Source organism: Pimephales promelas, chromosome 4 (genome assembly GCF_988280905.1).
Source record: "Pimephales promelas chromosome 4, fPimPro1.hap1.1, whole genome shotgun sequence".
NCBI classification, from domain to species: Eukaryota; Metazoa; Chordata; class Actinopteri; order Cypriniformes; family Leuciscidae; genus Pimephales; species Pimephales promelas.
In genome coordinates, this window is record NC_142772.1 from 17,428,901 (window position 1) to 17,456,238 (window position 27,338).

General features: G+C 42.1%; 1 protein-coding gene across 2 annotated transcripts; it reads left to right on the top strand.

Moving 5' to 3' along the window:
* Positions 1-8,959: 8,959 nt before the first annotated feature.
* LOC120477454 (uncharacterized) lies at positions 8,960-25,621 on the top strand. Of its 2 annotated transcripts, XM_089130020.1 has the most exons (8): positions 8,960-9,220; positions 10,091-10,371; positions 15,203-16,892; positions 18,448-18,553; positions 18,668-18,901; positions 18,999-19,136; positions 23,492-23,617; positions 23,716-25,621. In XM_089130020.1, exons 1-8 carry the CDS (start codon positions 9,198-9,200, stop codon positions 23,860-23,862), a joined length of 2,745 nt encoding a protein of 914 aa, XP_088986146.1. In that variant the 5' UTR covers positions 8,960-9,197; the 3' UTR covers positions 23,863-25,621. The 2 variants fall into 2 exon arrangements, with proteins under 2 accessions (XP_088986146.1, XP_039524988.2); XM_039669054.2 differs by lacking the exon at positions 18,448-18,553 and having other exon boundaries at positions 15,203-16,854.
* The last annotated feature ends 1,717 nt before the right edge of the window (positions 25,622-27,338 follow it).

Consider the following 27,338-nt stretch of genomic DNA (forward strand, 5'->3'; position numbering starts at 1 on the left):
CCAGCGTCGCAGCATAAGCAGAGATTATTTTGATTTGTCGTGTATTGAGCTTTATATCTGAAATTCTGTCACTAACAGCAACTGGTGTCTGTCACTATGGTATTGCTGACACCAAAACCTGTGCCGTAGAGACCAGAAGAAAGTGGAATTCCTTGATGGCACCTGTACCCACGGTTTGAGTTTCCTGCAGGGCAGCAATGTGCACGTTGCGTTTTCCTAATGCATGTCTCAGGATCAAGGTTGTTGTCAGTTCCAGTCATCATTGTTTGGACTTTCCAGGTAGAAAATAGTTTTGTTGTTTGAGGTGATTGTTTCAAACGAATCATACCACCTCGTCTGATAGTTCGTTGGTGAGGGGAGCACCTAATTGGCCGGGGGCTCAACAGCTTCAGCGGGCGGTAGATTCCATGAGGTTTGGGAACAATGTGGGAATGCCCCGTGAAAAAAAAATATCATCCTACGCCCACAGTGGCCTGTGTGCCCTGGCCCTGTCCAAGATACATGTATAAAGTGCCAGTGCGGCACAGAGGGCTTGCTTTGAATTACAGCTAGCCACCCAAGAAGTCTCTGAACTTCAATTAGTTTGTGGATTCGTGCAGGTGCAGTGTCATAATCATATCGATAATCTCACGCCTCAAAACAGCAGTGCAAGAATAAGCACGTAATGTCAGCACCAACAGAAGAACGACACTGAGGTAAATATTAGCATAGCAAACGAGATAAGCCGGTTTGATATGATGCGTAAGGTTAGGATTTGACTGAATGTAAAACTTAGAATTACTGGTATATTAAACCTTTTAAACGTTGCCAGTGCTTCGGCGCACAAAGCGTTTTTTTTTTAATAGTTCAAAGTTCCTATCCACAAGTTTCCTACGCCCCATGAGGCCTTGCGTCAAAAGTGGGCGCGACTTCCGGTTGGAAGTAAACAAAGCGCGATTTGACATGCTTGACACTCGTTCATTCAACAGTTGACAGTCATTCAGGTTATAGCGATCCAAACTAGCTAACGATGTGGGAACATAACCTCAACGAAATTCAAAAGGGTGAAATAACAGTACCTTTACCCTCCGCAGTAGTTGATTGGGAGTATTATAATAACATTATTAATAATCAATACTCATCAAGGCATGGTGACAGACAGTTGTGCGAGCTGACAAACCATTAAAATAAAAAATACACACTTAGTCATTGTGCTTTGGAGTTTATTCAAAATTATAAATGAATGTGCTGCTTGAATAGATTAACTGGCACATTTGGTATTCTGTCAACACAGGCTTTGATCCTGAGTTTAGCTGTAACATCAGTAGCGAACAGCCAATCACATGCTGATAGAGTTTATAGAATATTAAGAATTTAAACAAATGTACACAGGAAGATTCGTCATCTTTTGGGAGGTAATGGAAACTACAGTCGTTGGCAGGATCAGAGATGGGCTCTGGCAGGATCACTCTGATTTCGTTTTCAGCTTATGTTCAAAACAATCACGTTTAAGCCACTGAACTTTAATCCGGTTATACATACAACTGCGAACAGCACATGTTGTCCATGAACTCCGTAACACCATCTCTCATAAAGATTTGCGTCTTTAAATAGTAAAATAATTCTCCGAAAAACAGCTAGGCTCTTCGCTAACTAACACACAAAATACCATTGGAATGCTACTTCCGCCGCCTCACCGGAAGTTTTACCCACTTTATTTTTTACAGGAGCGCCCCTCGGAAACTTGTGGATAAGATTTAATGTTTTTACCTTGACAAACTATACATCATTAAAATGATATAAGACTCACGTTTCAGTATTTGACCACTATTATTGCATTTTTCCAATGATATTTGACTTGCCTGTATTCTTCGAGCCATGTCAGGCATTTTCATAATAGATTATTTGTATAATGTTATGATAATCGATAGACTTTATCATTGTTGCATTATACATAAAATATTATATTTTCTGTCAGATTTGTTTTACCTTCTAGAATGTAATTGCGCTCTCTCTCTCTCATTAATAATAAAAAAAAAAGTCCTAATTCATGTCTTATTCCAAAATAGATTGTTATGGTATTAATCTGAATGGGAAAACCATCAAATTGTACTCAATGGCCTTTGTGCCCTGTCATATGGCATTGGTGCCCCTAAAAAAGAAAAAGAAAATTAAAAAAAAAGAAAAGGTGGAGGCCAAATGGCCTTGCCCCTAAAATTACATAATTCCCACCCTGTTTGGGAACCCCTTCCACTCTAGAACAAGGTCCCTGGTGCCTGAGTGTTCTCACCATCATTCAGACTTAAAACCAGTAACTACCTTGTTCTGGGTATTGTTTTCTGTAAGAGTGAGTTACAGGTGCAGGTTTTCTCTGCGCACGTCGACGATTCAAGTTTTTCACTTGCCACCAGGACTTTAAAGCTACCCTGGGTGGTCCTATCACTTGTCAGGGGCTTCTCTCACCCAGAGATCATGTAATAAGAGAAAAGGCAGAGTGTCTGGGGGCAGGGAATGCCAAAAGTAGACAGCAGTGGATCGCCAGAAAGCTCAACCATGAAACAGATAGTACTGGGTTACATGGTACCAGTAGCAGACCTGACCTGACCACTGGAGAAACATATAAAGATCAGGTCAACAGCAGAGATGGTCGCCTCCCCACCATCAGAGAGACATTCTTGAAATCAAGCAGTCAGCTTTTCACTTCAGACAATTACTGCAAATGTAGACACTGCCAAAGAAATACAGAAAAGCCAAGAGATTCCAATACTATGGTATTCAATGAATCAGAAATCTACTCTTTTTTTTCAGTGATACTGTGGTTAATAAAGTCAGTGAAACAGCAGTGATGAACAGGAGGGATGCTTAGAAATGTAGGTTTTGACTAGATGACATGACTGTTGAAGATGGGCAGATGTAGAGCTTACAGGAAATTCAGAAATATTTCATTGATTCATTTGATTTCATGGATTCAATGTATTGTAAAAAGTGAGCATTCCATGCTAGAATGGAACTATGTAAGGATTAAATATGACAGGTGGTTGGAGGGAAGGGGATGGAAAAACGTCTCTGGTTACGTATGTAACCCTAGTTCCCTGAAGGGAACGAGACGCTGCGTGTAAACGCCGTGAGAACGCCTCTGCGTGACGAGTCATGAAGCACGTATGAAATCTGTCCAATGGCGAGACGGAACGTCATAGGCGGGGTGACGTATCGACCAGGAAACTATAAAGCATCCCCGAAACACAAGCGCAACAGCTTCTGATAGGACTGAAGCAAGCGCTCACGGGCATGCTGGGAGTATGGCATAGACACGCAGCGTCTCGTTCCCTTCAGGGAACTAGGGTTACATACGTAACCAGAGACGTTCCCATTCAGGGAACTTCGAGCTGCGTGTAAACGCCGTGGGAACGCTAATACCAACGCCGCCATGCGAGCAGGTGTCCGTTGTATGAAATCAGGCACATATTTAGACGAAAGCACCTGCGCCCCTGGAGCGGAGCTACCATACCCCTGGTTGAGTGAGCCCAGACAGCCAAAGGAGAAGGCTGACCGGCGGACTCATATGCAAATGAGATGGCCTCGACCACTCACTTACTCAACCTCTGCTCAGATGCGGGACAACCTTTCTTCGGAGGTCCAAAACAAACAGATAACTGTTCAGGCTTTCTCCACAGGGCAGCTCTGTGGACATAAGCATCTAGAGCCCTCAGAGGGCAGAGCAGATTAGTTTCTCTTGGTCTGACCTCACAATACCACGAAGAAAAATAATTACCAATGGGTATCTCCCGTGAAAAGCTCCACTCAAAGGGACGTGGTAAGCAGATAGACCACCACATACACCTTTAGTGTGGAGTGGGATAACCCTGTGGAGAAATGCTCCAAAGGAATTCCAGCACCGCCACACCGGGCAGTTAACTGGGTCCAACTGGTGTTCTCCCCACCAAGAGGTGAAACATTGCCACCTCAAGGCATATAATCTCCTCGTGGACGGAGCTCTGGATTGGAGGATGGTCTCCACGACCTCAGTCGAGAGACCCGATTCTATGAGCTGGGCCCCCTCAGAGGCCAAGCCACAACCTCCATAGATCTGGGCGGGGGTGAAGTATCGACCCGCATCCATACTCGGGCCGGCCAACGCGGGGCTACTAACAGTAGAAAGACCCCGACTCGGTGAACCCTCTCCAGAACTCCTGGGAGCAGAGCAATCGGGGGAAATGCGTACAGGGGTGACCTCGGCCACTCCTGTACCATCGCATCCAACCCCAGAGGGGCTGGTGGATACAGAGAAACCACAGCATGCAGTGTCTCAGTCCCTGGATTCAAATAGGCCTACCTCGGTATGACCGAAATGACTCCATAGGAGCTCCACCACCTCGGGGTGGAGTCTCCACTCCCCGGGCCTCGGCCCCTGCCTCGACAGGATGTCTGCTTCCCGATTTAAATATCCTGGGATATATAATCGCCAAAGAAGAAGCTTCCCCTGGGCCCACAGAAGGATCTGGCGCTAGCCTGAATAATGGACATGAGCGCAGACCCCCTTGATGGTCTATAAGAAGACCCCCGATGTGCTGTCTGACCGGACAAGAACATGGTGACCCCTCAGGTCTGGGAGAAAGTCCACAGACCCCGGGCTGAGCGACCACTCATGATCGCCCCCAGCCCGTGAGGGAGGCGTATATCGTTAGCTTCTTTGGAACAATGAAGTAACGGCTGTAATACCCCAACTCTCTGTCGGGGGGAAGAACTCGTTCTATCGCCCCCTTCAGTAACAGAGCTTTCACCTCTTGTTCCATGACCAGAGCCTGCTCGGGGGATACCACTGTAGGCAAAATCCCCCGAAAACGAGGCGGACGTGACCTGAACTGGATCGCGTACCCGCGTTCGATAGTCTGCAGGACCCATCGAGATATATTTGGAAGACTTTCCCATTCTGCCAGAAATTCCACTAAGGGTACCAGTCTCTCGAGACTGGCCTCTGGAGTAATTATAGAGACAGAAACAGTGCCCTGTGACCGCGCACAGGCAGGGTTTAACGACTGTTCTGTATCGCTCCTCGGAGCAAACGAGCTTCCCTCGGGAAACCACTCGCTAGGACCGTCTGCGCCCACCCTCACAGGCAGGTTCAGCAGAACGGGTCCCTGCAGACCCCCCTGGTGGTTTATGTAAGAGACCACAGACATGTTGTCTGACCGGACAAGAACATGATGATCTCTGAGGTCTGGGAGAAAGTGTTTCAGAGCCTGAAACACCGCCATCATCTCTAGACAATTTATATGCCATCGGAGATGATGGTCTTGCCACAACCCGCGGGCCGAGCGACCACTCATGATCGCTCCCCAGCCCGTGAGAGAGGCATCCGTCGTCACCGTTACCCGGCGACACGGGGCTCCCAGCGCAGGTCCCAGGGACAGGAACCAAGGTTCTTTCCACATAGCCAGGGCACGGAGACCACGTCGCGTGACCTTGATCTTGCGGAGCGGCTTTCCCCTCGGGGAGAACCCCTTGGTCCTGAGCCACCACTGTAGTGGTCTCATGTACAGCAGGCCGCACGGTAACACGTTGGATGCTGCTGCCATCAGACCCAGAATTCTCTGGAATTCCTTTACAGTGAGTGACTGGCCTCGCTTCACTTGCTTTACAGTCGAGATAATCGAGGCTATACAAGCCGGCGACAGACGTGCCTGCATCGTCGTCGAATCCCATACCACGCCTAGAAAAGTGGTCCGCTGAACTGGCGAAAGCACACTCTTCTTGGCGTTGAGTCTCAACCCCAACCTTCTGATGTGGGCGAGGACGGCATCTCGATGCCGAATCGCCTGATGCTCCGATTGAGCCAGAATCAACCAATCGTCGATGTAATTTAAAATGCAAATGCCCTGGAGACGCAGCGGGCCAAGGCCGCGTCCATGCATTTCGTGAAGGTTCGAGGAGATAACGCTAGGCCGAATGGAAGGACCCGATATTGGTACGCTTCGCCCCAAAAAGCGAACCTCAGGAACTTCCGATGTTGCGGAAGGATGGAGATATGGAAGTACGCGTCTTTTTTAGGTCTATCGTGACAAACCAGTCCTCGGACCTGATCTGTGACACGATCTGCTTGAGAGTCAGCATTTAGAACTTGAGCTTCCCTACTGACCGATTTAAGAGGCGCAGGTCTAAAATCGGACGCAGCCCCCCATCCTTCTTTGGAACAATGAAGTACCGGCTGTAATACCCCAGCTCTCTGTCGGGAGGAAGAACTCGTTCTATCGCCCCCTTCAGTAGCAGAGCTTTCACTTCTTGTTCCATAACCAGAGCCTGCTCGGGGGTCACCACTGTGGGCAAAACCCCCCGGAAACGAGGTGGACGCGACCTGAACTGGATCGCGTACCCGCGTTCGATAGTCTGCAGGACCCAATGAGATATATTTGGAAGACTTCCCCATTCTACCAGAAATTCTACTAAGGGTACCAGTCTCTCGAGACTGGCCTCTGGAGTAGTTTTTAAAACAGAAACAGCGCCCTGTGACCGCGCACAGGCAGGGTTTAACGACCGTTCTGTATCGCTCCTCGGAGCAAACGAGCGTCCCTCGGGAAATCGCTCGCTGGGACCGTCTGCACCCCCCATTACAGGCAGGGTTGGCAGAACGAACCCCTGAGGGCACCGAGAGAGAGCGGGCGCCGGATTCAGCGGCGAACACCTCTGTCTCACGGTGGGGACCACCCTCAGTAGCCTGACACCAGTGGCGTCAGGACTTCTTGGACGAAGCCTTCCTGGCGACAATAACCGTCCTCAGATCGGTTCTATCCCGGGAAGACCTCGCCTGAGAACGCCGCGTCTCAGCCCAGTTTTGCTGGGGAGGAGCCCGAGACGCGACGCTCTTCTTCTGCTGCGCCCTATGCGAGGAACCCGACGGGCGGGGCTGCTCTCGCCCAGCAGCCCCCGAAGGATGAGTACGGAGGGGGAGACATTTCTGGAGCGCCGCTGCCTGTTTTTTTCCCGGTCGACAGTGGCGCATCCAGGAGAAAAGCTTTATCTTTCTCCTTCATATTAGCCAGATTTAGCCACAGATGCCTCTCCGTGGCCACCAGGGCTGCCATAGAGCGGCCGACTGATCTGGCCGTCTCCTTGGTGGCACGGAGAGAAATATCTGCCGCCTGACGCAGTATCTCATTAATCACGTCAGTGCCGACGACCTCCCCCTCACTCTTATCTCCTAGACCCAGCAATATTAGCATACATAGAGGTCTGGTGTGTCAAAATTCTAGCTGACACTGGGCAAACACCGGCATGGAGGTATGAGTGTGATATTAAAAATCTCTCATCCATTTTACTCTCTCGACTCTTGTTTCTCAACTGGCCATTCAATGCTTAATTTTTCCACAGCCCGAGTCAAAAACCTCCATTTTTTTTTATTTTTTTTTTCCCTTTTTTTTTTTTTTTACTGCATTCGCGGGAGACTGGGATGGCAAACGAGCTTCCCTCGCTCTCCACTGAGTCCATAGACTCTGCATCCACACTTTCAACATCCAGCTCCTCAGAACTGGATAATTGAAGTGATGGCGCCTCAGCCCGGGCAGGAAAAACCGCAACGCGGACCCCCGCAGCGAGAACTGAGGCACTGTATCTACCAGGTAAGGGCAGAGAAAGGGCGGGGCCCGTCTCAATCCCCGCTGATAGATCCATCTGCGATCCCCACGACGCAAGCCTTCGCTGTGCCTCGGCAGCAGCGGGACCCGAGCCGCGGGGAGCGCGCATCGAACCACTCTCCTCGAAGAGTGCCCGGCGGGAGCGAAGTGTCTTCATGGGCAGACACTCGCAGTGCTCACAGCCGGCCCCCTCGAGAGCCGATTGAGCATGCTGCACTCCCAAACAAACAACACACAGATCGTGTGTATCCCCACCCGTGATGAAGCGAGGGCAGGGATGAACACACTTTCTGAAATTCTGCTGTTGTTTGCTCGCCATATCAATATATATAAATATACAATATTAGACAGACAGACAAAATTCATACATAGAGCGCTTGTGAAGACTCAGAAGCTGTTGCGCTTGTGTTTCGGGGATGCTTTATAGTTTCCTGGTCGATACGTCACGCCGCCTATGACGTTCCGTCTCGCCATTGGACAGATTTCATACGTGCTTCATGACTCGTCACACAGAGGCGTTCTCACGGCGTTTACACGCAGCTCGAAGTTCCCTGAATGGGAACAGGAGGGATTGCTGACATCAAATGGAAATAAATGTTTTTTTTTTATTTATTTATTTTTTTTTTGGAACTATTTCCTTGCACCAATTAAATGTTTATGGTAAAAAAAAAAAAAAAAAAAAAAAAAAAAAAACAACTAAATTGTCAATTTTGATTTCATGTTGACCTTAACAAAGTCTAAAAAAGCAACACTTCCCAGTGTTGTTACAGCAAAAATGTGATGGATTAAACAGGAAGACCATTTTACCAGACCATTCAAACTGCAAAACCATTTTACCCATAATGCTCAGATCCTACATTTAGAGGTACTGGATTGTATGCTGATGTTTTGCAGGAGGAAGAGAGTGTTATGCAGCCTGGGATTAAGCCAGATGCTAGAAGCAGAGATAAAGCACCAAGCACCATTTATTATCATAAATCTACACAGAGAATTTTGGTTCCATATACAGTAAGCAGAGGCATGCAATACCAACACATTTATGTAGGGTACCAGCTCAAGAGGAAATACTGCAGTGCACCACTTACAAATCCTGCATGACACACAGCAGAGGAGGAGACATGACAGAAGTGTGTGCATATCATAAGCTTGTTATCTACAGCATTTACTGTGTCTGTCTTGGTTACATGCACGACTCAGAGTAATTACCCTTGAAGAGAGAGAGATGGAAGGAAGTTGCAGAGATCGAGTGGAGACAGACTGAGCGAGAGATTGAAGGGGGGGGGGGCTGGATGGGTGGAGAGAGTTATTGGATGAGAGAGAGAGAGAGAGAGAGAGAGAGAGAGAGAGAGAGAGAGAGAGAGAGAGAGAGAGAGAGAGGCAAGCAGGAGGAAGTTAAAGAGAATAAAAAGAGGGCATAGCTTCAGACTAAAGATGCAGGATGACTGTTCTCTCAGTCCGTGGCTCGACTGCAACTACGAGTAGACACGATATTTGGGGAGTGGCAGAAGCGTCTCTTGGGGGACCTGAAGGAGGACAGGCTACTGTTCCTCTGGCTGCTCGCTCACGACTGAGCCCCATTGTGATGGCAGTATGTCAGTCATGAGCAGGTCAGGGTAGGTGGATGGCATTTGTCTCTCTTTCTGATTCTCTCTCTTTCCTTCTTTTTGCATGAGTAGGCATTAGTTGTGTGTAACATATATAACATGGACTTAAAGTAGTAGTACTTATTTAAGCACATTATTTACTTTTTTCAAGCAATTACAATGAAAAGAGACTAAGTCTTCTGTTTGATGCTTGAAATCTGCAGACCATACTTAATTTAATTACACAAAATTGCAAATATATATATATATATGTATATATATATATATATATATATAAAAAATTAAATTAGATATCATTATATTTTGGAAGACATGTTTTCTTTCACATTAGGTAAAGAAAAATGTGTTATTAAAATTAGAAGTATTCATAAGTTAGAAGTATATAGAAGTTATTAGATTAAAACTTATTAAACGTGTAATAAAGTTTGTTATTGAAAAAATAAATTTAAAAAAGATTGGTGCAGAAACAATTTCACTCAGAAATTTCATCAAATTTCACAATTAAATACAATGAAATGGCAAGTAACACACAATTAAAGTTGACATTTTGAAGAAGAAATAGTATTTTCTTGTAAAACCAACTCCAGTAAGCTTTGTTTTATTTAGTGCTTCGTGAACTAACAATGAACAATAACTTTTAGCAATTATTAATCTAGGTTCACATTTATTTTTACATATACTAATACATTTTATATATTTAAAGATGCATAAATTAACATTTATCTCGATTACTAAATGATTAAACACATTATTAAAAATTGTTAATTGTTCAATATTGTTAGTTCATAATATCTGTTGTGAAAATATAGCAAAATATTAAATGATGAGGCCTCAGATTTAAGACAAAATGTGAGTGCAGACTTGTTTGTTTTCCCTCAGCTTGTTGAATAAGGCAGGTTTGAGGAGGCTGTTGTCATCAGATGAAGTGTGGACTTTAGGAAAGAAGAGGAACCAAGTGGAATTTGTCCCAGCCGAGCAGGATATTCTGCAAGTTGCAGAATCAAACAATCCTTCTACCAGTCCCTCTCACAGGTACAGCCGACAGAACCAGGCCCCTCTTCACCTTATCAGTCCTGAAAGAATTGCCAAGACGGAAGGTGGAAGCACTTCATGTCTGCTTGAATCCGTGAAGGCTTTGAAATCAGGATCTGAAGTTAATGGTGGGTAGGGTTCTGTGTTTTTCAGACTTTGAAGCTTTCATGAGCACATAGTGACTGTGATGGCCACTCCTAGAAGAGAACATTTAATCATCAGGCTTTGTCTTCATTTCAGGCAGTCAAACAAAGCAGTCAGGCTTCATACAGTTTGATTTTACCATTTCACAGTGCATCTCATTGATATATGCCTTTCTGTTTTTATTGAGTGGACTGCAGTTTCGCTGTGTGCTGATTTACAGTTTAGTTTCTGCTGACTCATACTGTTAGCAGAATGACTCGATACCCATTCAGATATACTGTGGCTTTTATAGCATATGACTGCATGTAAACAATGCAAAAACGGAAAACACTTATACTGTCAAAAAAGTGTTCGAAAAACAGAACCAATTCTAATCAAGGAGGAATTCTTTTAGAATAAAATAAGTGGCTGGTTGCATAAAATGTTAGTCATCACAGTTTTCCTTTTTCCTTTTAAGACAATTTAAGTCAGTTAAATAAAAACATAGATTGCCCTTATTTAATACCAAATAGAAAGATTGACTGCCCCTAACTGCTAGTGCATCATACTCTTAAAGGGTTAGTTCATCCATAAATGAAAATTAAGTCATTAATTACTCACCCCCATGCTGTACCAACCTGTACCAACCCTGTAAGACCTTCGTTCGTCTTCTGAACACAAATGAAGATATTTTTGATTCAATTTGAGAGGTGTATCACTGCTACATAGGCTGCCTAAGGAATAGAAACATGACGGCCCAGAAAGTCAAAGAAAATGTTTAAAGTCCCTGTAAAGGCAATTCTACAAAAACGTTCTAAACACATTATAAATGTTACGTATTGCTAAAACATATTACAAAGACTGTGAACTGAACTACTGAAATGTGGAGTTAGACCGTTAAACAGTTTTTCACCATTGCAATTTTACGGATTGTTTGGGCGGGGCTAAAACAGGGCTCGATGACGCACTGGAGCCCATGAGCTCCTGGACACACCCCTATTTGATGACGCACAGAGTCTGATCTCTCCCCTAACACACAATAACACTCCCCGAGCACATTCGCATTCACCGCTCAATCGCGAGTGACTGTCAGTACAATTAGTTACTACAGCTGAGCCTACAGTTTTCTAGCTAGCTATGCCTTCAACACAGAAATGCATAGGCTACTACCTGAATGCGATCATGTACAAAACAGATCGGTATCTTTATTTAAATTCCCTAAAAACGATCACATCAAGAAGAGGTTTTTAGAGTGCCAACCTTGATGAAGAGCTGAGGATCACCGACAACACCCTCCTCTGTAGTGATCATTTTACACGGGATCATTATATAAACTTTCCTCAGAGACAACTGGGATTCACTGATAATCCGCTGTTACTGGTGAACGGGGCCGGACCGACTATCTCCTGCCTCAGCGTTCATTCTCCTGTCCCGAAAGCAGTATCAGCTAATATCACTGTCAACACTAGCTTTCCCTCGAGTGGGCGTGGTTTCCACGCAGCCAGCGGACACGCCCCCAGCGTTTGAGGATAGAGATTACTGCTCATTTTTTCAAGATTTTGATAGCTTATTTTATGTACTTGCCGGCTTTTTTATCATTCAAATTTGGCTGAGTGGCTAATAACACATTTTTCTGTGGTGTGACAAACTCAGAACACATACTTAATTTTGACTTTAAAGGGACTTTAAATATTCCATGTGACAACAGTGGCTCAACTATAAGTTTATCAAGCAACGAGAATACTTTTTGTGCAAAAAAACAAACAAAAATAACAACTTTATTCGACTATTCCTTTTCTCCCTTTTTGGCCTGAAACGAGACTTAAAGAGTTTTCCACGACGCATAAACTACTTCAGTTCAGTTATCGCGTTTGCGTCATGGAAAACTCTTGAAGTCTCGTTATTTTTGTTTGTTTTTCGCACAAAAAGTATTCTCGTCGCTTGATAAACTTATAGTTGAGCCACTGTTGTCACATGGAATATTTAAAATTTTCTTCTTTGACTTTCTGGGCCGTCAAGTTTCCATTCCTTAGGCAGCCTATGTAGGATTGATCCACATCTCAAATTTAATCAAAAATATCTTCATTTGTTTTCCGAAGACGAACAAAGGTCTTACGGGGTTGGTACAGCATGGGGGTGAGTAATTAATGACTTAATTTTAATTTTTGGGTGAACTAACCTTTTAAACGTACAGTATGCGATTTTTGGCCACCAGGGGTCACTTATTTAAAATAATAACAAAAGACGTACTTTGATGACGTAGGGAAAGAGCGTGGGCTCATGGGAGTTGTTGTCGCTGTCAATGACAACCAGCTCAGCTCATGGCATGACATCATCGTTTCACAAAATATACGGATATACGGCATCTCTCAGTCAAGAAGCTTTAAATGCAACCCCAATGTTTACACTGTGTCATGCTTTTTCTCCTGCCCCAAACCCTTCTCGGGTCATATTTTTCACCCGTACGTTTGAGCTTTACTGAGCTGGCTGTAGCAGCAGAACATGCAGGCAAAGCGTAATCGTGGTCCATAACTATAATACAGATGAATATAAATATTTATATTACGCTCCTTCAATGAATGAACTATTTTAGAACATTTTTCATATATAGGGCGCACCGGATTATAAAGCAAGCACATAAGATACTCCAGTCAAACGTTTGACTGGGTTTGCGTTATGCATCCACTATGTGCTAAAGGCTAAAGGGAATGTAGTGAGAGCGCGGCGCCGGAGGTGATCGTTTATTTAGTAAGCATGAGTGCGCTGAAGCGGGCACGTACAATCGCAGCCTGACTCATATGAGTATTCAATATGCCCGGCTCACTAACAACAACAGTTGGCTGTTTTGAATCGGTTTTGAATGAGACGACCCGGTTACTGTGAATGGGAAGCGCTTTATGCGCGAGCAGCACCGGGGACAGTGTCTGTTAAGAGTGAGCGGGCACGTGATTTACACACATAAAAATACGTACTACTTTTTTTTCTTCATCATTTTCTTTGCTTTATTGGCGGTAGTCCAGTGTTCCCCTTTGTGTTTGGCGGTTCCGCCGGGTTCCGCAAGGAAGTTAGATAAAATAGAGGAGTCAAAGGTTATATGCAACGCATTCTCATTCTTTAACGTCATATAGAACGCTATATGACAAAACGGCGCTATACTACGCACATGGCACCCGTTATCGTTAATATAACACGTGCTGTGAGGGCTAAGTTTAGGTGTGGGGTAGGGTGTGTGTGTCATATTCACGCTAAAGGATTTATAACGTCTTGGGTTCGCGTGTTATTATAACGATAAAGGGTGCCATGTGCGTAGTATAGCGCCGTTTTTGCATATAGCGTTCTATATGACGTTAAAGGATGAGAACGGGCTGTTATATGACGCCATAGACGGGCGACGAAACAGAAATAAAGAAACGTCCCGTGTCTTCGAATTAAACTATACATTTTTCCGTATTTGAAAGTTGGTGGAAACTGTCGGGATAATGTAAGTACACATCTAATAGAAATATATAACATAGATACAGTTATTTTTGCTATTTTTAAAGCAGAAAAAATTCATATTGTGGCTTTAAGAAACTGTATAACATAATGGCTATGTTTATCTACATGAACTAAAATTCTTAGAAAAATTTAAGCCCTCGTTGGTTACTGTTGCTTACTCAACTTTACAGAGCATCCCATGGTACTAGAAAAAGATTTTGAATCAGAGATTTTATAATGCTATTCACAGTTAAAGAGAAAAGCCTAATTTAAAAGTAAAAACGGTAACACTTTACAATAAGGTTCATTAGTTAACATTAGTAAATGCATTAACTAACATGAACTAACGATGAGCAATGCATTAGTTACAGTGTTTGTTAATCTTTGTTCATGTTAGTTAATATAAATACAGCTGTTCATTGTGTGTTCATGTTCAGTTCACAGCGCATTAACTAATGTTAACTAATACAACCTTTGATTTTAATGACGTATTAGTAAATGTTGGCATTAATATTAACTAAGATTAATAAATGCTGAAGAAGTATTGTTCATTCTTAGTACATGTTAACTAATGTAGTTAACTAATGTTAACTAATGAACCTTATTGTAAAGTGTTACCGTAAAAACTTTAGCGTAAGTGAACTGCAGTGTTCCTAATTTTTCTACAACACCTTTTACATTTTTTTTTTCCTCAGTTTGCTTTGGTACTGTGAACACTTTAGTTACTAATGACGCAATAGCCTGAAAGGCTGCATCTGAAATTGCATACTTAACGACTATATAGTAGGCAAAAAACAGTATGTGACAAAAGAAGCATGTCCGAATTCACAGTACTCATAAAAGAGTAGGCAAAAAATGTACCGGATGACTTAGTTCTTCCGTCAAGATTCTGAAGTGTGCATATGATGGTCATTTAACTATCCCATGAAGAATTTGTGAATGGCAATGAAGCGATGTAACTGATGCTGGTAGGTCACATGATAATGACAACATGACGAATTTATTACTCCCAGTCTACATTCATACTACACACATTCATATCATAGAACATACCTTTTTTGCAGTCATGAAGTAATTCAAAACAATAACCTACTCAAGGGAATATGCGATTTTGGATGCAGCCTTATTATGGCACTGATGGTAATCTAGCATGCTTTGTGGCTTTTTTTATGTTTTTAGCCGGATATTTATAGCTGGTTGAAGGTTTACATTTTGCTGAACTATTGCATGTGTTGCCATTGTTGAGATCAATATCTCCAGACTTATTTGAAGGTTTGGAAAAAAAAACCCCCACCTAATATTCATTAAATAAATTTATGGAAAATTATTTGAATTATAACCATTTATAGTTGCTTTCAGAACAAGACACGCAGAAGAAGGCACAAGGGTTTTATGAGGACACCTGCACACCCAAGAGAGAAAGACGACAACCTCCAGCTGCAGTGCCAATGAAGCCAGTATTAAAAATTCAGCATTTCACACTCAACCGTGAGCCGTGTCTAGACAAAAAGGATGATTTCCAATTGGAGAAGAGCCATCTTAAGCCCAGTGACCAAGAGGACATAAAGATGGCAAGCATGGTCCGTGGCAGTGCAACACCAGATACCACGGCTTTAAATGCACAGAACAATCAGAGACTGCACAATGTGCTGGTGTTTAACAATAACCACACTATATGCGACCAGGATGCAGGGGGCCAAAGGAAGTCATCTCTTTCATACCACAAAACTAATAAAACCAATGCAGACCATGAGCTTCCTGAACAAAAAACACAGTTGTTTACAAATGAGACTGTCACAGACAATCCACTTATTGAAAACTTGATTCTGGAAGCAGCAAGTGTGGAAATAAGAAAGGCTGAGGATAGTCCATCTTGTGATGTCAGTCTGTCTGAGATAGATGAGAAGTCAGAGGCAATTTCATTTCAAAGTGAAGCACTCGCTTGGTCTGAGGAAGAGAGGGACTGTCTCGATGAGGAGAAGACTGAGGCAGCCCAAGCAAGTAGCTACTCTTTGTTTTTTTCAGAAAAGTACACTATGGTACCAGAAGATGCTCAGCTTTATGTGAACAATAAACAGGAAGGACGCTGTAGACTGCCACATTACGAAAGACAAATGACTGTAGAGTCTACCTTGTCAGAAATTATCTCTCCTGTAGATGAGGTTTTGTCTTACGGAAGTGCAGAACTTCTTTCGTCTACTAGAGGAGCCACAACAGATCTTGACATCTATGGTTGTCCTTCTCCCCCTCCAGCCTTTGAGATTATTACATGGACCAGTGAGGAGGAACTTCCAGCTCCACCTGATTCTGTTGAAGATCTCTCCATTAACAGCGAAAGCTTCCCTCCTCTCCCTGTGGACCATTCTCTGAAAAGAAGAGAGCCTCTAAGTCTAGGCTCTAACAGTCTGAGGGAAAACAAGGTAAATGATGATAGTAATGGAGCTCTATGTGAGGATGCTGAGGAAAATGACTGTTCGGAATACAATAGCTCACTTCCTGAAGATGTGAGAAATGAAATCTCAGATCCATTGTCCTACTTCCAGATTGGAGACAGAGATATTGTATGTAACTCCAAACCAGGTGTGCTGAAATATAAAGGCCTCACAGCATTTGCGAATGGTTTTTGGGCTGGTGTGGCTTTGGACAACCCCAATGGAAACCACAATGGAACTTTTAGAGGTGTGAAGTACTTTAGCTGTGACAAAAGTCACGGTGTCCTGGTCAGAGCTGAGGACATTGACGATATACACAGAGAACATAGTAGTGATGTAGAGACTGGGAAGGATGAAGATACCTTCTCAGATGAGGAACCACCTAGTGCAAAGAGAGATAGACAACAGATAGCCATATTATGGGAAGATAGACAAAGAGAACATACTCATTGTCAGTGTCCTCCTAGAGATGAAACCATACTTACAATCACCACATGCACACAACAAAAAGAATCTCAGGAAGATACGTTTGATGGCGCAAGAAATCTTTCACATCCCTCTGAAATGCCCTCACCAATAGTAAGTAACACCAAAAATTTAAAGGGACAGTTTACTCAAAAATTACATTTTTTGGCAACATTTACTTACCCTCATGTCATCCCAAACCCATATGAATTTTACTCGGTTACACTTTATTTGAATGTGTCCCCTTTGCAGTGTAATTATACATTTAAGTACTATTAATTAAGTACATTACTGTTTGATTAGGATGGGATAAGGGGTTGGTTTACGGTTAGTTGCATGTAATTGTGCCTAATTTAAGACACTGTGTAACAAGGACACATTGGAACACAAGAGAAGATGTTCAGATGATAGTTTGTGCTGCTTTTTTATATACAGTGAAAGCATGTTGTTCAAAAATGTTGTGGTCAGTAAGATTGTTTTTCCATACTTTTAATTCATACAGAACATACAGAAGTTCATAGTTTTAATTCAAAAAGGGTGGATATAATTGATCGCAAGTGACAGTAAAGACATTTATAATATGACAATTTTTTTTTTTTTAAATGCTGTTATTTTGAATTTTCCACAAAAAAAAAAAAAATATTAAGGAGAACAACTCTTTTCAACTTTGATAATAATAAGAAACTTTTCCTGAGCATAGTACACTATAATGGACCAGATTTACTAACAGTGCAAACCCTCTTTTGGCATTAAAAAAAAATACTGTCAGGATTTAGTAGAGACACACAGTAAAAAAATATCGCTGAAAAGGCATGCATATAATTATTTTTGGGGCTGAACTTATTGCCTATGCATTTGTAGGAGTTTCCCTTTCAGATGTAACATTTATGGAAGGAGAGTATTTAAATGAAACATGCAAGGTGAATTACTAAGGTTTGCGCTCGTCAATCTACTGCTGTTTGCGCCATTATTTTACCGCCCAAAAAAGCATGTCCTAAACAAGATGCTAACTGGTAGATTGCGTTGGTCATTGGGAAAATGATCTAGCAGCATCTGTTCTTCAATTTGCGCGTCATTATTAGATCAGCAGCAGAACTTTCCACTCTCATCTGTGCTTTTTTTTTTGGGGGGGGGGGGAAATGGGCTCTCATGCTAATTTGCCCTGTTTAGTAAATATTGAGCATAGCGTCATTTCTGGCAGGTCGTGCTTTTTTTTTTTTTTTTTTTGGGAAATGGGCTCTCATGCTAATTTGCCCTGTTTAGTAAATATTGAGCATAGCGTCATTTCTGGCAGGTCATGTTAGTCAAGCTCGCATCAGCTGACACTCAGCTGATCCACATCTATCTATAGGAATACAACGCTCATCAGTCACTGGATACATATTTAAGCTCCTTCAGTATCAGCAGCTATCGTGTTTTTCAGGAGCTAATTACCCTCATCCCCAGCTCCTCCTCTCGTCAGTCAGTATGTCATTCTGATTCCCATTAAATCAGAATAAATTCTCGAATGATGTTGTAATTTAAAATCTGGAATTAATGATATCTGCAATACATTCATGTTGGTTCTGTTCTATTTACCCTAAGAGGGGGGGGGGGGGGACGGAACCATAGTGCCAATTCTAACTGTATTATTTTTGAGACTTTTTTTTTGTCTTTTGTTGTCGAGTAATTCCACTCTATTTATGTTAACATGTCTACAGTCTAATTTTTATTGGATGCTAAACTGACAGAAAAGCTGGATAAAGGTTCTCAGGGTACCAGAATGTCACAAATAATTAGATCAGTGCGTAACAGTCAATCAACAGATGCTATAGTTGCCAAAACAGCCTTGACATTTTTTAACAAAGGATAAAATATATCTATATGCATGAAATTTGGATGAAAACAAATCTTACTATTTCTGAACTTCTCACTCTTTGATATTCAGGACATCAGAAAAAGTGAGGACGGTTATTTTATGCCATGTGTCTTGGAGCAGTGGCAACAGGCCCAACCCAACACACCATCAAAGATAAAGGTGTCACCCCATGAAGACAGTATTGTGTACAGATTAGTAGATACTGCAGTGGAAATTCTGTGCTGCCACGCAAACGAAGACGCTCTTGACCTTTGTGAAACACCAAGCTATCTATTAAATGACAGCTGCAAACATTATCGAAAGGTTAGTATTTATATATATGCATAACAAACAACTATACAAATACTAAATGAATGAGAGAAGCAACTCTCATCTAAACTTTATTCATTTTACACTGTAGGTGATCTTTCAGTTGACATCTGACGTACTGCATAAGATTTTGGGTGATCTGTTAAGGACAAAACCTGCCCAGAATATAGATGATCAATATGCAATATCAACTCTTCAATCAAGTAAAATGTCAGTCACATTTTTAAAGGTAAAAGGATTTGCAATAAGCTGTATGAACTACTCAGTTTTCCAGATTAGTTATTTTAAGGCTTAAGCTGTATACATCGATTCCACATTCGACCACTCCAGACACATTGGCGCGTCCTCCATCTTGGAACGGTCAACACTTAAGATGCCGTTGTCACTTACAGTAAAAATCAATGAGTTTTCTTAGATGCCAAAACATTGCACAGCCTCTCGAGTGTTTACAGACCGGCTTTGACTATTCCAATATGGCGGACGACTTACAGTACGTATAGCAGTCCATAGAAACAGCTGTTAATGAATATATATATATATATATATATACAAACCCAATTCTATAAAAGTTGGGACACTGTACAAATTGTGAATAAAAACAGAATGCAATGATGTGGAAGTTTCAAATTTCAAAATTATATTTAGAATACAACATAGATGACATATCAAATGTTTAAACTGAGAAAATGCATAATTTTAAGGGATAATAAGTTGATTTTAAATTTCATGGCATCAACACATCTCAAAAAAGTTGGGACAAGGCCATTTTTACCACTGTGTGGCATCCCCTCTTCTTTTAATAACAGTCTGCAAACGTCTGGGGACTGAGGAGACAAGTTGCTCAAGTTTAGGAATAGGAATGTTGTCCCATTCTTGTCTAATAAAGGCTTTTAGCTGCTCAACTGTCTTAGGTCTTCTTTGTTGCATCTTCCTCTTTATGATGCGCCAAATGTTTTCTATGGGTGAAAGATCTGGACTGCAGGCTGGCCATTTCAGTACCCGGATCCTTCTTCTACACAGCCATGATGTTGTAATTGATGCAGTATGTGGTTTGGCATTGTCTTGTTGGAAAATACAAGGTCTTCCCTGAAAGAGACGATGTCTGGATGGGAGCATATGTTGTTCTAGAACTTGGATATACCTTTCAGCATTGATGGTGCCTTTCCAGATGTGTAAGCTGCCCATGCCACACGCACTCATGCAACCCCATACCATCAGAGATGCAGGCTTCTGAACTGAGCGCTGATAACTTTAGTCCGGATGACATGGCGTCCCAGTTTTCCAAAAAGAACTTCAAATTTTGATTCGTCTGACCACAGAACAGTTTTCCACTTTAAATGAGCCTTGGCCCAGAGTAAAACGCCTGCGCTTCTGGTTCCCGTTTAGATATGGCTTCTTTTTTGACCTATAGAGCTTTAGCCGGCAACGGTGAATGGCACGGTGGATTGTGTTCACTGACAATGTTTTCTGGAAGTATTCTTGAGCCCATGTTGCGATTTCCATTACAGTAGCATTCCTGTGTGTGATGCAGTGCCGTCTAAGGGCCCAAAGATCACGGGCATTCAGTATGGTTTTCCGGCCTTGACCCTTATGCACAGAGATTGTTCCAGATTCTCTGAATCTTTGGATGATATTATACACTGTTGATGATGATAACTTCAAACTCTTTGCAATTTTTCTCTGAGAAACTCCTTTCTGATATTGCTCCGCTATTTTTTGCCTCAGCATTGGGGGAATTGGTGATCCTCTGCCCATCTTGACTTCTGAGAGACACTGCCACTCTGAGAGGCTCTTTTTATACCCAATCATGTTGCCAATTGACCTAATAAGTTGCAAATTGGTCCTCCAGCTATTCCTTATATGTGCATTTAACTTTTCTGGCCTCTTATTGCTACCTGTCCCAACTTTTTTGGAATTTGTAGCTCTCATGAAATCCAAAAGGAGCCAATATTTGGCATGGCAATTCAAAATGTCTCACTTTCAACATTTGATATGTCATCTATGTTGTATTCTAAATATAATATTGAAATTTGAAACTTCCACATCATTGCATTCTGTTTTTATTCACAATTTGTACAGTGTCCCAACTTTTATGGAATTGGGTTTGTATATATATATATATATGTATATTAGGGGTTTCACAACTACTGATTTTTGCTAGTCGACTAGTTTTGCATAACAGTCGACGACTAGTCGACTAGTCGTTAAATGGTTTATTCTAGGGGTGTGCAACAACACGAATAGTAAATGTCTCCACGATCTGCTTTTGAAGAAATATGGTAGTAGTATCGTGTTACAGTGCATTCTATCAGTTCTGGCGCCTCTCAACTGTACAACGCGACGTAGCCTACACATCACACGTTAAGGAATAGGTACGGGACACTGCAATTCACAAAAGTTCATTGTTTGCATAAGCCTTGCCTGTTAAACATTTATTTCACGCGCTGTTCTAACGTGCGCTTTCCTGAGCGCGCGGCATATCCCCGACGCTCACAGGCATTAGAAGCCTGTCAAACAGCGCCTGAATACTGGACTAAAGTTATCTTTCAAGTCTTATTATGCTAATACTGTTAAATACACACAATGTTTACATAAACAGAATTGGCTATGTCTAAAGTGCAGCCTCCCCATATAGAAAGTGAAAGCAAACATTTGAGAGAAAATCTGGTGTAGGCTAATATGCGTCTATATTAAACACGTCGCGTGCTGGTCTAAAAGCGAGAGTAGTACTCGTATTTCCCGCACTATAAAGCGCACTTAAAAGCCTTTAATTTTCTCAATCCGGCCTTTTCTCAAGCTTTACAATCCGGAGCGCATTATATATGCATCAATTGCTCGCGCTCGTGTCCATCTTATGCCCGCTTTGTCACACGGCCAGTTCAACCTCGTATAAAATATCTCCCGCTCACGAGCGCTCTCTCCACACACACACGAACAGACACTGCTGTCAGCAGGCTGCGAATGTAAGTTACGTGCCCGCCCCAGCGCGCTCACGCTTACTAAATAAACGCCTCACCTCCGACGCCGCGCACTCGCTGCATTCCCAGCACATCTAGTGGATGCATAATGCAAACCCAGTCAAACGTTTGAAAAATGTTCTAAAATAGGTCATTGAAGGTGCGCCTTATAGTGCTTATAGTATATAGTACTGCCGCTTGTATTTAAAGGGATAGTTAACAAAAAAATATATGTCATCATTTTGTTTCCGACTAGTCGACTAAGGCCAACAGCGCCAACTAGTGGTTGTGACAGTCGACTAGTCGACTAGTTGATGAAACCCCTAATGTATATATATTTTATATCTACTTTTAAGCACAGTATTTTTGAACATTTGCATTGTGTTAAAGCGGAAATGAAGCAGTGAATCAAGTTTGCATGATTTACAAGATGGATTTCCAATATAATCAACAATTATATAAGAAACATTACAAATGTAAACATTTAGAAGAAAAAAAGAAAAAAACTTTGTATCTTTCGCCGCCAGGGCGCCGCCATTGTGCAGGTGACGTCACGGGGTTGGCGCAAGTTTAACAGGCTCTGGGCATTGAAAATCGCGACATCAAACTGTGCTTATACCAGTGTTTTGACCGCGAACGACTAATGTTAGGTACAGATATTAGACAAAAAGACGACGTCTCATGTTATATGTTGACAAACTGCACATAGAAACATTGTTCGCCATGTCTGCCGTCAGATATTCCCGTCTCGTCAACACCATGTAAGTTACGTTGCTGTGTAGAACAGTCAGTGAGTGGTGGTTTGGGGCGGAGAGCGGGTTTGCAACGCTAACTTACCAGGTGTCAGTGTGGCTGTTGTCCTGCGATGCCCTCCGTGTCAGAGTCCATCTGTTGTCAAGAGGTTGATCTTAAGCATGTGATGCGTGGTCAATTCTGCATCACCGGCGCGCACGTTTACCATGCTGTGCCGGGAGTTAGACGTGTGGAAGCGGCGATGCTTTCCCTGAAGGATGTCAGAGCGGAGACACTTTTTCCTAGTATATGTAGGCTGTAGCTAACGTTACTAGCACTACCAGTGCGAAAATATGGACGTTTCATTTCCCCTTTAACAAATACGTGCTAACTTACATGTTATTGACGAGACGGGAATATCTGACGGCAGACATCGCGAACAATGTTTCTATGTGCAGTTTGTCAACATATAACATGAGACGTCGTCTTTTTGTCTAATATCTGTACCTAACATTAGTCGTTCGCGGTCAAAACACTGGTATAAACACAGTTTGATGTCGTGATTTTCAATGCCCAGAGCCTGTTAAACTTGAGCCAACCAACCCCGTGACGTCAACTAGGGTTGGGAATCGTGAGAAATTTTCCGGTTCCGGTTCCGATTCCGGTTCCGCCAAACGATTCCGGTTCCGGTTCCGGTTCCCATTCAATTAAAAATATTAGTCAACTGCACAATGGCGGCGCCCTGGCGGCGAAAGATACAAAGTTTTTTCTTTTTTTCTTCTAAATGTTTACATTTGTAATGTTTCTTATATAATTGTTGATTATATTGGAAATCCATCTTGTAAATCATGTAAACTTGATTCACTGCTTCATTTCCCCTTTGTGTTATTTACAGGCTGCAGTGAGGAAGGAGATACAGAAAATTCTGAATTTAGAGCGAAATGAACAACAGATGACAGAGATGCTCCAAAAACTGTGCAAATACTGGTATGCCAAGAGAGACAGAGTGGACTTTATACTGGTGTGTGTAAAGGCAATCCTATAGTAATGTGCTTGCTTATTAAATTAGTGTTGATTTGAATTACAACTGAAATTGCCTTTTTTATTATCTACTTCTAGATTCAGGAACTTCATAATGAGGAGAGAACTTGGCTAGACTACAGAGATGACCAGTACACTGTGAAAATGCATCTGACTGAAGAGATTTTCAGCCTTCTTTTGGATGACACAATATTAGCCCTAAATCATATGCACATTTCAACCTAAAAGAAGTTTTTTAAACTTGATGGCATTTTCATATTCTGCAGCTTTGATATGTTACATTTTCATTACTGAAATTTAAAAGAAATAATTATACTTTTTTATTGTAAAGTATATGATATATTATTGACATTGTACTGTCTTTCATATCTCCTGATTTAAGTAAAATATAATGTATCATAGTCAATCTAATGCTAATAAATCACTATGATGAATAATGGGAACTCCAATATATATATATATATATATATATATAATGATATATAACATTAATGAAAATTTCCGGACAAAACATTCAATGAGAACATTATGCATGTCAAAATACAAACAAACAAACAAAAAAACATTAATTTTCTGTATGCAGTATTCTTTTCTTTTTACTATGGAGTGAAATGTGTAAAGGTTAGTTATATGTGTGCATTCTTATGTTACTTCTTTTGTTTAGCCCCTGTTGCCTTTGTTCCCATTGCTAGTTGCACTGTGTCCCAATTTGCCTACTTATACTATGCCCTAAAGGTATGTACTGTTTTTGTGAAGAAAAAGTACGGTAACACTTTATTTCGATAGTCCACTTTACACATTCTACTAACTATAAGTATCTTTTCAACTACATGTCAACTAACTGTCATCAGAGTATTAGTAGACTGTCAACTTAAAGGTGCAATGTGTAACAAAGTTGAGTATCTACAGAAATGCAATATGACATCCATAACTATGTTTTCAGTGGTGTATAAAGAACTTACTTAATTAGCCGTAATGTTTTTATTACCTTAGAATGAGACATTAATAGCTCCATAACCGAGGGAATCCCCTTCTATGAAGGTCGCCATGTTGTGACGTCATATTCCTACCGTAGCCGAACGCGAACAAACAGCGCTACAGAACGCGTTTCATCACTACCTTGAAAGAGAAGTAGCGGAAAGCTGGAAGCTAGCCTTACACTCCGTGAGTAGTGACTTTTCCCTTGTGAGTGGTGTAAAATATGTAGTTGGGATTGTTTCATGTAACTTAGTTCTCCCTCGCTGTGTTATGGGTTTGTTATGTTGGGGATAGATGTGCTGTTACGTTCGTGAGACAGCTGATGATTAGTATTCATGTCATTGACCGTAAAACAGTACGTTACAGGAATCACTAACCCGTCGATAGAGACTTTTACTAAAGTCTTTTATCACTAAAGTCGATCGCGAAAAATGTTAAAAATCAGAGAAAAAAAAAGCCTATTGTGTGTAGTAAATAGTATCTATGGGATGCGGAGATGACATGATTGTAACAGCGCGCGCACTTCCGACCTTTGGACTCATGCAGACGCGTCCCAGCTCAGCCACAGTAACAGCTCATATTAGCCAGCTAAACTATTACTACCCTGTTAGAAAAAATATATAGCTGCTCCCTCGCTGTATTATGGGTTTGCTACAGTATGTGGGGAGAAATGTGCTGCTGGTTACGTTTGTGAGACAATCAGCTGATTATTATTTTATTAAATTATATATTAAAACCCTTGATCCTCACCTGACTATGGCTTTGTAAACAGACAGTATTCATGATGTGGTTTATAATGGACTGTGGTACAGAAACAGTGACAATGTTACACACTCTTGGCTTACTCTGGCTATTCTCTGCTGTCTCAGCCGACGAGATGTTTGTCCCGTTTTAGCAACCGTAGCTTCTTCGAAAGGGAGGGGTGAGCAGTGGGCTGAGCCCTTAGTGCAAACCTGGTGCAAACTCGCAACCGAACCACTAGATGTCGCTAAAAGTCACACATTGCTCCTTTAATATCTGCTAACACTTTATTATGTTGGTCCCCCAACAGACATTCAACTGACTATAAGTAACTTGGCGACTACAAGTAAACTTATTCTCCTAACCCAAAGCCTAACACCTAACCATAACATAACAGTTTACTGACAGTCTACAATAATATACTAATACTCTAATGAGAGTTAGTTGACATGTAGTTGAAAAGTTACTTATAACTAGTAGAACGTCTAAAGTTACCATCGAAATAAAGTATAACCAAAAGTACATGTTATTGAGTGTGTGACGAGCTTTGGGATGAACTACTTCGCAATAAATTTGTCTTTAAAGGACAGCTCTGTTGCTTAGTTAAGTGCATCCTGTCACCGTTTACACTGCCCAGTCAATCGTATTGTCACAGTTAAAATTCCACATTCAATATAATTTTATTTCATACCGTTTCTGAGAGAATAGAAGCATGTTGATTTGCCAGTTGTGGGTAATTCCAAAGTTCCTTTCAAGGAAAGTGTGCTCACTCAGTGGCCATATTTGCAACAAGGACATATTTGCAGCTATTTTAGGCATCCAAGATCTATTTATGGGGGAATCCTGAAATCTCCAAAAATGCTTGCCAAACTCACAATGATGAGCCAATGCGCATGTAAGCTTGAGTCTCAGGTTTCTATGAGAACAGGAGCTTCTCATGGCAGCTGCAGTGACTTTTACTTGGAAGGCGGGACATATTGTAGGTTCCCTGATTCATAAGTAACGAGTCCGCACTTCCGTAACGTAATGCCATTTTGACTGTCGGGAGCTCACTTCCATGCAGGCCCAGCAAAAGTGTGCATCGAGGGCGCATATCGACTGCAAAGGGGGTGTTTGCGAGCCACCTTCTGAAAGCTAAAATACAAATGTGACACCCTACGGTCTTCATGGCTGTAACGGACACACGTTAGCCATTGTAAGCACACAAAACCGAAAGTGCATATGAAAAGTTCTTTTCTGTCTTCTGTCATGTTTGTAGTTTTGTAGTTCTAACCAAATCCTCGGGCAACACACAATGTGCTGTGGGCAATATTAGCCATTAGAGGGTGAATTCTAAATGGCATTTTTGCACCCTTGAAGGGCACTTCGAGAAGGGGAAGATATTTGTAGGGGGGTTCCATATGAGAGTGAACAACTGAGGCCGAATCCCAAATGGCACACTTCATGTGGACTCGCGGTCTCGTGGCCTTAAATTGCGTGTTCTTGCCAAGTGTACAAGTCTGTAGGGTGTCCCATTTGGCATTTCAGCGGTCAGAAGTGTGCTTGTCCTTGACTGTCACGAACACCCAGTCATCAACGCCAGATCTTGTCTCTCCACCCACTCGTTCCTCATCCCCGGAGTTTTGATTCTGTTCACCTGCCTGCATCAGCTGACGGTGATCTGCAATCAAGTTCACTCACCTTTATATTCACCGTCAGTTTCCTCAGTCCTTTGTCTGGTCTCGTCTGCATACCCTAGATGTCCGGACTCCCGTCATATTGAGTGTCTGCTGAACTCGTATCTTACCTGCTTACTCACCCGCTTTGCTGAGAGCTGTGTTCTTCATCTGGTCCGTCAGTCTGCATTCTGGTTCACCGTCTTCTGATCTCGGCCTGATTCCCACGCCTGCAACAGATAAGAGACTCGTATCTTATTGACTCATCCGTGCACCGTTCTAAGACGGAATTATTGAAAGATTTCCCACCTGCCGTTTCAGTTCCTG

Bases quoted from the DNA above. Each gene is read 5' to 3' on its own strand.
- LOC120477454 (XM_089130020.1), top strand. From the start codon at position 9,198: ATGTCAGTCATGAGCAGGTCAGG. The intron at 10,372-15,202 runs GTGGGTAGGGTT...AGTTGCTTTCAG, and splicing joins ATCAGGATCTGAAGTTAATG to AACAAGACACGCAGAAGAAG. The intron at 18,902-18,998 runs GTTAGTATTTAT...TTTACACTGTAG, and splicing joins GCTGCAAACATTATCGAAAG to GTGATCTTTCAGTTGACATC.